The following is an 11,981-nucleotide window of genomic DNA, read 5'->3' as shown; positions in this document are numbered from 1 at the left end:
ACGAGAGCAGGGAGTCACTCAGCTCGTTACAGTAACATTTAAAAAGCACCTTTCATCTCCGTCTCCATCTTGGTGCTGTTTTCTTTGGATGGGTCTGGACGCTCGCAGCCGTCCTCGGGTGCTTCGGCGTCACATTTCGCCGCAGCGGCGGGCGGATTTTTCCCGTCCACGCTGTCCATCTTCACCGGGCAGAGATTCTGCAGCAGGCCCATGGGGTCGAAGCTGTCTCCTCGTCTCCTCAACATCTCCAACACCTACAGCCAGAAAAAGAAAACCAGCAAACAGCTCCATGTAAACACACTGTGTATTACATGATCATTAATTCATATTATTACACACAGGCTTTATTTAAATACTCTGGGCTAAATAACCTCCTTTTAGCTGAGTCCTGCAGGACTGCAGAGACTACTCTGTTATGTCTCGATGCACGTTCAGTAACCAGAAAGTTGATTCAGTTCACCTGGACATCACATCTCAGCATCAGCTGACTGCAGCTTTCCACAATCTAATAAACAGTAAAGTTGCATAACAGTAGAAACCAGCACCACTGCATAACCATGAGCCACAAGACTGTCATGATCACTGGTCACATGTGGTCACAATCAGAGGGCTGTGAGATGGTGAAAGATGTCCTCAGCATCCAGATGAACCGAATCAACTTCTGAGGTTTCATAAACGCATGTTTATGTGGGACAGTTACTAATGATGAGAGGTGGACCGTGAGAGGAATCATGTGCACATTGCTTTTTTTCCAATTTGAACTGATTCTCCCATCTTCTAATAAGCATAACGGGAAACTAATGTTTATTTTTATGGTCTTTGCACATGCTGTGTTCTCCATTTCTATCCCAACAGCTGTGAGCAGCAGGAAAGCCTCCACAGATCCACAAAGATCTGTTTGGCCACTAATTTCTCATTTTTGACTAAACATACACTTCTCATTCAAATGAACTGGATGAACATGCATATAAATCAAAACACACCTTCATGTATTTGTAGGATTTCAGTTCACTGATGTTCTCCTCCAGTAAGAGCAGGTAGAGCGAGAGATCGTCACACTGGCTGCCGGGTTTGGGCAGGACGCTCACAGTGGGCAGCGATTCGTAGGTTTCCAGGAAGTGGGTGCATCCGGACCAGAAGAGGGGACGCAGGGTGGCGTAGATCACAACTGGAATCAGTGCAGCGAAGACGATCAAGTTCACCAGGCTGGGAGGAGTCAATCAAAGACAGAGAGGCGGGGTCACAGAGAGTCAGGGTCACAGAGAGGCGGGGTCACAGAGAAACAAAATCAAAATGCAGCTTTTTTGTTTAACAGCAACTAAATTACAGAAACATGATCAAGTTGACCCAGTGCAGCGATTTGAATCAGCGGGAAGATTTGAGGATGCTTGTCAATCAAGGAGGCGTTAGAGGAACTGGTCACTTTAGGATTGGCTTATATCTAGAAGGCTGCTGCCTGGTACTAACCCTCAAATATCTGCGGTCTGCAGATGGGTTTTTACTGTTCTAGTTCCCATCTAACCCTGCACAAGTGGCAAACATGTTTTTAAAGCACAAATAAAAGGTTCGTTTTTGTTGCTGATGTCTTGAGTGCATCTTCAGTACAAAGCTCAGAGTAATACCTCAGCAAGTAGAAGACTCCCACGGCGGTGAGCTTACACTGCACCTTGTCGGGGACACCGGGGTCAAATTTGAGCAGGCCGACGCGCAGCGTGCAGCCGAACTCGTCCGTGGTGGACGCCAGGCGGAGGTAGTAACCCAGGTAGAGGCAGGCGCACAGCAGGGTGAGCAGAGTCAGGAAGCGGCAGAACAGGTAGCACAACAGCAGCTTCCGTGAGCAGCGCTTGGTCATCAGGAACTTCTCCACTATTGGGTAATTGAAGCAGCCGTCTGTGGGGTCACTGTGGGAAAAAAGGGTGGAGAGAGAAAAAAAAATGAGATGGTGTTGGTTCTTTATGGATTCCCGGGCAAACACAGAGACCGAGCAGTGGATGCAGACGGAATGATGAAGTTATTCCACTGATCCGCTTAAAGATCGTTGCTGCTTAACTGGGATAAACCAGGAAAATTCTGTTTTATATTGATACGCCAATCAGCCAGAATATTAATCACACTGACTACGTCGGTCCCACTCAATCATCTGTGGTTTGAAAGCCCTGTGGGAGCTGTAGGGTCACAGCGCCCCCAGCTGGTTCTGAGGTAAGGAGCACTGCAGGTGGGCAGTACCTGTCGGCGGTCAGCTGCCCTGCGGTCGCCATCCGTTTGGCCAGAGTGACGGCACGGTTGTAACAGCGGTCCAGCTCCTCCATGATGAAGCCGAGGTCAGACTGCAGGAGCGGCGCAGCGGAAAATCTCCACAGCAACGCCGGGGTGTACATCAGCACGGCCACCAGCAGCAGGATGTAGGGAAAGAACTGCAGAGAAGACACAGGAGAGGAGTCAGCAGGAGCTTTACCTGAGAAAGCTCTGACGTCTCTACAAATACAAAAGGTGCATCAGAGCTCCTGACCGCTGACACACTCACACTGAGGTTGGTATTAATGAAACTGACTCGACTGTTTCACTTTCATGGAGATAGGAGAGCTGCTCCATCAGTCTGAGTGTGTGTGGCTCACACCACGGCAGCTCCTCAGGAAAACGAACGCTGTTAGACGGAAATCCATTTTCCACGTCACGTTTTATAAATTCACCGAGGGTACGACGCTCCTTCGTTCTCTGAGTTATAGACATTAAATCGGTGAAGCTATGACATATCCCAGGATACCGACGGTCCGCATCCTACTGAACAAAAGGAACACGTGGGCTTCAGACTGAGGGTGTAAAACGATCTGCTACAAATGTTTTTAAGCCCTGATACAAACTGGAAAAATACGGTGAATTAAAAAGGGAATAAATTTGTACTGTGAGATTATTATTGGAAATCTAAGTTTGATGTACCCATCACTCCTTAAATCCCGCCCACTGTGTATTCCTGTAGGTTGGCGGCCTGTTGAGTGAGCGGTGACTGCAGATGGTCAGAGCTGCTAGGACAGACAGGAACAGCCTGGAGAGTCCATCAGGAAACCGCACGTCAAAGCATAAAGTCGGTGCTCCATTTTTACCGCCATCACACCAGCTGACCAGCATCTCGTTTAGCGGTAACCAATCACATCACTTTTCTGATTGATTACAATACTAAAATGATTTAAAGAAAAAGGAAAAAGATATTTTTCTCTGGCTGCACTATAGTGTTATTCCACCGCAATTTGCAATCTTTCACCGGGCACACCCAGTTTCATTCACAGTGTGCACGCGGGATCAGGAAACGGTCTGATTTCGCGGGGCTACAGAAAGCAAAATGGCGGCCAGCGTGAGACCGAGGGGGAAAAAGGAGCTCAAAATCCCAGGAGCTGAGAGGGGCCTTGGAGGGGAAAAACTACAGTTCCCAGCAAATGACGTCACTTCCTGCTAACATTAGCAAGCTAATTAGCATTAGCAAGCGCCGGGCTGAAATACTTTTTCTGGCTGCAGCATCCACACTCCAGTGGCAGAAAAAAAGAAACAGGGATGAATGATAAAGAAAATTACTCAACAGCATCACATATGGGCGTGCTCTCTTTGTGATGACAAATCCTGAACCTATACTGGCACAGCAAATACCAAAAGCTGTCTGACTCAGAGCGACTGCATATTTCTAAGAAACCTTCTGTAACAGTGACAGAATGAGCTCAAAGCACGAGGTTTAACTCGCCTTTTGTGCACGATCGGCTGGATTACTCGTGCCGGTTTATCCAGTGTCATTATAGAAAGATTATTTTAGGTATGTGAGGAAACGTGCACGCCCACTACTGTCCTCGAGGCTTAGTGTGAGCCGGCAGCATCTTACTACAAATATTTCAACCACACCCTAAAATCACAGATCAGAAGCTGCCTGCGAACACCTGAAAGCTTTGCCTCCACTAAATACAGCAAGAACATCTACAACCATAACCTCAGAGCAACACTGTGTGTGTGTGTGTGTGTGTGCATATATATACCTTGTGCAGCCACATAGGCAGAGTGTGCGTGTGCACGACGGCCCAGCAGAAGGAGTCCACATAAGCCGCCTGCCTCCATGAGAAGTTAGTGGGAGCAAAGCAGCTGATCTGAGTACCTGCGAGAAACACGGAGACAGGAAATAAGCAGCAGGGTCAGAATTAGGCTGGACGGCCTAACCCACAGTCCACAGTTCAGTTTCCACAAGCTTTCTTAGAAAGTTTGTGACCCAGGCGGGCTTCTTGCAGGTAAAGTTAGATTTAGGACTCTGTAACACTACTGTGAATGAAATTTAACTTTATAAAAACCAAAACATCAGTCACATGGTGTCACAGACGCCAGCAAGCCTTTAATTCACTGCTTCAGCCGCGCTGCACATCTCTTTTAGTCTGCTAAATCTTTGTGCTGCTAGAGGACAGAAGACCGAGTTCAGACACAGCAGTGGGCTCAGTGGGCTCGTCTGTGGAGTTCAGCATCTCCTCAGCGCAGACATGAGGACTGAGTTTAATATTTTTAGACCCACACGGACAACATTGTTACCCCTCGAGGAACCAAACTACCTGAGTGACCCCAGTGACCGGATTATCTATGACCTCATCTTTAATACAGGAAGACTTTTTTAATGAGTGCGTTTATCACAGATCTGCAGTTCCCTGAAATATCCTGAAATGTTCTAATCATCATTTTATGCAAAAAGGAGTAAAAAATAAAATAAAAGGAACAAAATGAAATGGAAATCATTTAATTAAGAGCAACATGGAAGAAAAAGCACAGGTGAAAACAAGCAGTGGTACCACGAGGAGAGAAACAGCGGTTCACTTTACCTGTTATGGACGTGGAAGCAAACGCACCGACAGAGGAAGTGGACAAATGTTTGAATGAGAACAAGACGTTTATAAAAGTGGAGCAGTGCCTGTTAGTCCCGGCTGCACAGCATCACAAATCTGAGCCCATAATGAGACCTCGACACGCCCATGTTCAGGGATTTCAGTGTAAGTGCAGCCTGTGATTCCTTATCAGCTCTCCTATCAGGTAATCCTTTTAACTACCACCCTCATCGTGTTCATGCACTCACCTACTGAGACCTCCTGAGCGAAGGCCAGAGAGATGAAGAGGAGGGGAAGGCCCACGGCCACGCAGGTCACGATCTTGTCCACGGCGAGCTCCGTTCGGACGCTGCGGTATCGAGCCTGGTTCGGATCCTTCAGCAGAAAATCGCTGAACACGTACTCTGTGGCCACGTGGGCGATGGCCATGTCTCCGCTCTGCGCTCACCTGCACACACAAACATCCACAGGTGTCTGCTCGCTGTGTGCCATAACTGCACGGTTTTAGCCTCATGAATACAAAGTCCGTGGGTTTGGGTTGAAATCTGTCATGTTTTACTACATTTTGACTCCTCATGTCTTCATAAGTACAGCAGATTAAATGTTCAGGGCTTTAAAGCACCCCCCCCCCCCCAAAATGGCCTGTTTTGAGTCTGGACGCTGCTTCACAGCTTCAGGGACTGTTCTTGAAAGAACCCAGGAGAACGTTGTTTGGACACTTTGTGTGTGTTTGACTCCTTCAGCTGTGGCTGAATATTCTGATGTAACTGCTGCAGAAGAACATGAGTACACAGTAACATGCTGCAGTTGTAGCACGTCTCGTGTTACTGTGGGACACTCAGCATGTTTCATGAGCGGGTCAGTGGGATCGCGAGCACGATGCTCGCCCCGCGGCCGTTCTCACGGAGCTGCTGTAAACATGGCCTCATGCAGTCAGCACAGCGTGCGACAGGCAGGGTAACATCTCAGCAAACACTTCAGACCTGATTTAAATGCGTATGAGCATTTCTTGAAAGTCTGGCTGAGCTGAGAACCTTTATTTGTTCTGCAGTCTCTGTTCTTTAAAATCGCCTGTTATTAAAGCTGGGAGCCGCGCTGGTCACTCTACACAGATTAATTTCATGAACAAAGTCAGATCTGTCACAACGAGTCATGAGTTACCGCCCACTTTAGCCACCGCACCGCTGCTCTGAAGTGGTTACAGTGATGCAACCTCAGACTGGTGGAGCAACGTGAACCCTGATTTTAATAAATAAGGATTCAAAACAACTCGTGACCCTGTTCCCACGACATCATCAGGCTCCTCTGTTTGCTTTACTTGTTCTTTATGCAAAGCCCTCATTATTTTAAAAGATTTTTATTTATTCAACTCAGGAGTGTCAAACACATTTTAGTTCAAATAAAGCAGAAGCAATACTCAGGTAGGCTGTGGTGGAAAATCCCCCACACCATCACCAGCAGCAGCCTGACCCACTGATACATGTATGCTGAATTCTGACCCTGCCATCTGAATGCTGCAGCAGAAACTGAGACTCATCAGACCAGCCGAAGCTCGCCAGTCTTTCGCTGTTCAGTTTTGAACTGAACTGCAGCCTCAGTTTCCTGTTCTCAGCTAGCAGAGAGGTGCACCCGTTTGTGGTCCATCTGCTTCAAGGTTTGATGAGCAGTGTGCTCAGTGATTCTCCATAAACTGGTTCCCATCAGCCTAATCATTCTCCCCTGACACCAGCAAGAGAACCTTCACTTTTTGGAAACCCAGAGCAGCTGAACGTGTGTACCTAATAAAGTGGCCTGTGAGTCTAGCTCACACTTTAAGTACCATTTTTTCCACAGAGTTCACTGTCATTATGTGCACATTATAGTTTATAGAGCCCCAAACCTGCCGTTATTGTAGCTGAAGTTTTTTTTTATTTTTTTAATGTCTTTATGATTTAAACTGTTTCTAAAAATACTTCTAAATTTTAAAACTCGCCTAGTGGACCGAAAAGGACTTTCTGGCGACCGGTTTAGGCCCGCGGGGCGCAAATTTGACACCCCCGACGACTGAAGTGACGACCGAGAAAAAGCAGCACAAACAGACTCTGCAGTCACTTTGATGAAACTTTGATTTAGTCTGAGCAGAAACACACATAACAAACCTGACCGTACCTGCGGGCCTGTTTAAGGCGTATTAAAGCGTCATGGCTGCGGCTCAGCGGCTCTGTCTGCAGCACGGAGGGTTTCCAGGTGGTTTCCAGAGCAGCAGCTGAACGATGTAACCCGGGAGCGACTCAACAGATGAGACAAAACAACTTTCGAAATCAATCCTTTTCCTGTAAGGCGCAAAACTCCTTCCGCCCGTCTTACACAAGATACCTTCACGGGCAGCTCGGAACTTTCCAGCTCCATGCTGCATTCAAGTGCAGCTCGAGAGTTTGTAACTTCAGGGTAGACCGGGGAGCAAACTTTCCTGGAAAACAAAGATTTTGGTCACTGTTGCATCTTATGGAAGGCATGTTTAAAATGAATCTGCTGCAAACGTTTTAAATTTTATTCCATCCATAAATACTGATCTGAAATTCATGGCAGGGTGCGTGCATCAGGGCCAGCTGCACATTCTGGCTGCAGCACCAACTTTTATACCCTCTCAGGAGGATCTTAACTGCTTAAGATTGTTCACCTTCGCTTTTCAAAAGCCTAAAAACTTGTCTTCATTTGCTGATTTCTGAGCTACCTATTCACACAAAATGTAACACTGCCAAAGGTGTAGGTAAGCACCAGACACGTTAACCATGCAGTGACCTCTATCCTGTGACCTTAACACCAATTGTCAGTGAAAGGATGCAGCCAATAATGCATCTCAGACACATAAACCAATTAAATAACCTGCCAATTAAGCTCCATTTCCAAAAAACGCACACACAGAGCACACAGGATCCGTGCCATGAGTGTTAGTGGACACTGCTCTGAAGGTTTGGTTTCAGACACAGACAGGATATAACTTCCTGGTCTGAGGTTAGGGGGGGGATCACTGATCCCGGGAGTAGTCGTGTTATTTCCCTGCACACTCACTGTTCACAGGTCCAGGTCCAGAATGACTTGTTTTTAATGAATATGAGCTTGTAGTTTATTTTCTGCCTTAATAATGTGCCTGTTAAGAGCTGTTGTTGCTGGCCTTCTAATCATGTCTGATATGAGTTATTGATACCAGGAGTTCAAATTTCTTTACAACTTAACCATGAAAAGTGACACTGGTCACTGACTAAAACTGACATTTTTCTGACCTCTTCTTGGAAATTGTGAGATTTTTAAACTTTCAGTGGCCCAATATGGTACAAATACCACCCTTAAACTAGCTGTTAAAAACAAGTAAATAAAATAAAGTCTGTAATATTTCAGTTGTTCCAAACAGAGCCCCTCTGTGGAGGAAAACTGCCTCTAAATCAGTGCCCAAACCAAGGGAAGCTGCTGAAGGCAGCTGGAGAGCTTATATGGGAGTGTGGCAGGATCGTGGCTCTCAGAGGGAGACGGCCTGTCAGCACACGGCTGCAGGAGGGAGCCTCACTGCCGCTCAGAGCATCACCTTAAAGCCCTGCAGCGTTACCTGTACGCACACATCCCACTGCAGGCCTGCCACAGGGTGATCACTGAGACGCAGACAGCAGCACTGATGAGTATGCACAGCTGGATCGTGTACGTAGACCCCCGATGGTCAGGGTCCCCTTGATCAATAATTCCATGTAGTGTACAGATCACAGAGTGCATGTGTACATAAATCCTTACGGAGAGCACTGATTTAGCTGAAAATAAAAGATAACATCACAAAACAACTTCACTGAAAGCTTTAAAGCAGCTGCTATTGGACGTCAGATTAAAAGTGTAACTGCACGTGATTATGAGCTGCTGCTTCAGCCTGCAGTGCATCAGGATGGCCTCCCTCTGCTCTTTATGTGCTCAAGCAGCTCCTGCTTCTTTCATTCGTTTTGGAAGCACTGCAGCCTCACACGAAGCTCAGTGGGGAAAAGGGGAAGGTGTAACATGAACTACTGCCTTATATTCTACCTGTTCAATTTTATATTTCAAGGCCAAACATTTAAGGAAATAATATCCTGGTTATTATTTTTTTATTGGCTTGTTTGTGTCTTAGCTCTTGGCTGGGCCCAGAATTCCCATTGGGCAATCCGGCCGTGTGAGTACGTCAGCTTGCAACCATCACTACAACAAAGCAGAAGCAGAGAGGAGAGCTTCATAAACCGCTGAGAACCTGGGAGATGCTGCTGCTCTCAGAGCAGCAACAGCAGCCTCTCCCCTGGCATCGAGATGGGGCCTCAGACTCACTCCTGCTGCAGTTACACACTGATATACAATCATCTACACACTGTTATATTCATTATAATTCACAGCTCGTGTTTCATTTATTGAAAAGGTAAAAGAGAGAGGAATAAAAAAGAGCTCACGGCTCAGTGTGAGGGGGTCTTTAACACAAACACTGAAACTACAACATGGCGGTCTTTTGGTTTTATAGATTCAGTCCTCTGGGATGGGCGCGCACGTGTAGTTAAAATCCTCTCCCGTTTCTTTAATTTCATAATCCCAGCTTCTGTGTGTTTCTCCCAGCTGAACAGGGAGAAACAGGAAATGGAAGAATCCAGCAGAGGACCTGCTCTGCTGACTCTTAGAATTAATGTAATAAAATGTATTAATGTAATGTGTTTGTTCAGCTTTATTTACAGTTATTGCTTGTGTGCATATCTCCATCTTTGTGTGGAAGGCCAGCTGATGTCAGTGCTCTTAATTAGCTGACCTCGTTTTAAGCCTGTTCAGTTAGCAGCTACCTTTCTCAATTTCTTTACATTTTGGGGATTTTTTAAAACATTTATTATAATTCTTCCATCTAATTAAAATCGAATTCCCCGTCACACCTTCGTCCCTGTGTCTCAGTGCTCGGTGCCTCACACAGATGCAGCTCAGTGCTGAAAAACAGGCGCTAATCAGCTCATGTTCAGTTTCAGTAATTTGTAGTTTTTAAAAATACTTTTTCTTGATACTTGAATATAAAGATTTTAATTAGACAGTTTGAGCTCCCTCAGTTTCCCATTTTCTCTTTAGAAAGTTCAGCATGTTTGTGTTGTGCATCTGTCCTCTGTGTGTTTCTGGTGTAGCCTGAGCAGAGCTGTAAAGCTCAGTGTTCATACAGACTGATTAATCCCAAATGTTTGCATTTGTAATCTGGAAACCTTCAGATTTTCGCGTTCCTACGAGTTAAAAAAGTAAATGTTTTAAAAATTGTGTCACTGCTCTTTTTGTTTATCTGCTGCAGAGCTGTGATTGCACCTCCAGCTTTCAGGAGAATCCATTTGCCCCAAAGAGAAACACAAAGGTGTCGGTACCTTTCTTTTTCTTGTCATATTTTCTACACTAGACATCTAATAATTTCAATAAAGCGAATTATTTGGGGCGTTTATAGAAACTATGATACTGTAAAAGCCTTAATTAGCCCCAGAGTTTCCCTAATCCCCGGCACGATTTGCTGCTTCTGTGCGCCTCAGCTACAGAGAGCTGGGATTTCCGGCTCTGATTGCAAGCTCGTAAAGGCGGCGTGACTGTGGATGTGCGCAGCATGCAGCAGCTCTGTGGCAAAACCTAAAAACACCGATTCGTGGAAATCCAGCAACAAGCTGCGCTTCAAACTGAACTGTGGAAACGAGTCATGAGGAAAGCGCGAGCGGCAGCCCGGATCCCGGCCCGCGGCAGGCTCTCCGTTCCTGGGTGCGCCTGGCGTGACGCGTGACCATCTGAGACGAGTTGGTGTGCTCTGGAAACGTTTGGGCCGTCAAAACGAAAACCATTTTGAAGTGTTGTTGATGTTGGTCTATCGCGATGAATTCTGGGGATTCTCGTTCTGCCCTCCGTGGTCCTCCCAAACTTCTCCAGCTGCGTCAAGCTGCAGTTAAACGCGCACAAATGCGCCGGAAGCGGGAGGACTTTACACTGAAAAATATTACCGGAAAGCTGGAACAGAAAATAAACCCGTTTAACTCTCAAGTATCCAGGCAGGCTTAGGGACTATCGATACAACGTTTCTGATAATATGATAAGATAGACTTTACTGATCCCTACAGGTGGGAAATTACAGAATCATAAACAGCTCAATCTGGCAATGCCATAAAATATACATTTAAATCAAAATAGTAATAATATAATTATAATAAACTGAAATCTCAAATTCAGCAAAGCAAAACGAACAGGATTAAAGCATACTAACATTTTTTATTACAAATAAATCCTTACTAATAATGAACTGATGTGGGATCAATATGTTACTAATCTGCATGCAAATAAGCAGCTAGTTCATGGAAACGTGTGTCTCACAGTTATTGTTTTGCATATTTAAATATATATATTTTAAATTTTGTTTCTTCTCAGTTTAGTGCCGGTTTGTCAGAGTTCTCGTCATTTTTACTGGGCATATGTGGCACATAGAAATGTAAAGGATGCTGTGAATGGAGTTTGTATCTGTCTCAAACACTCATTTATCCTCCTCATATTTCATTTGTTAACATATTTGACAGAGACTACAACAACAACAACAAATTTCCTGGGGATTTTTAATTAGATTTCAGTTACTGTTGGTCATGTTTCAGTTAGCGTCTCTTTTTTTTGTTGTTCAGTTAGAATCAGTTTCAGTCAGCTACCCACACTGAGGCCATCTAATGTGTGGCTGTGGCGAGCAGCTATAGATAATAAATAGATAATAAATGAAATATCCTCTGACCCAGGATGAGATGAGCAGTGGAGAAATTTACCACAAAATCTGCTTTTATTGTTAGATTTTTGCTTATTAAGCTCCTTATTGTAATAGATTTTATTCATTCAGCTTTTTTAAAATTTCATTTGTTTTCTATTTTCTATTTAATCGAACCTTTTTAACTTACCTGAGCACTTTATTTGGGTCATATTTGATTTTATTGAGCTCTTCTACTTGATTCAAGTCATTTTGTTACAGGTTATGTTTAATGTTTTGGCTGCTGTGACAGAGCCTTAGAGAGAAGAGTGTGCATGTTTATAACCCGTCTTTTATTGTGAAGGTCTGGCCGGGAGGCTTCCCGCGCTCCGTCCGGGCAGCTTGACGCCGGTGTGGACGCTTCGCTCCCTCCATTC

At 45.3% G+C, this 11,981-nt stretch overlaps 1 protein-coding gene across 1 annotated transcript; it reads right to left on the bottom strand.

The window, feature by feature from the left end:
• Positions 1-49: 49 nt before the first annotated feature.
• Positions 50-7,276, bottom strand: LOC115775535 (pannexin-1-like; the record flags this gene model as incomplete). The annotated part of the gene is made up of 7 exons (XM_030723044.1): positions 6,990-7,276; positions 5,090-5,289; positions 4,017-4,132; positions 2,227-2,414; positions 1,623-1,901; positions 984-1,206; positions 50-254 (listed from the first exon to the last, which is right to left on the bottom strand). Coding segments are annotated over exons 2-7 (1,192 nt in total), but the record flags the coding sequence as incomplete, so codon positions are not given.
• Between the last annotated feature and the right edge of the window lie 4,705 nt (positions 7,277-11,981).

This window comes from Archocentrus centrarchus, unplaced genomic scaffold (genome assembly GCF_007364275.1).
Source record: "Archocentrus centrarchus isolate MPI-CPG fArcCen1 unplaced genomic scaffold, fArcCen1 scaffold_175_ctg1, whole genome shotgun sequence".
NCBI lineage: Eukaryota > Metazoa > Chordata > Actinopteri > Cichliformes > Cichlidae > Archocentrus > Archocentrus centrarchus.
The sequence above is the reverse complement of the archived record's forward strand: the minus strand, read 5'-3'. Positions and strand labels throughout refer to the sequence as shown.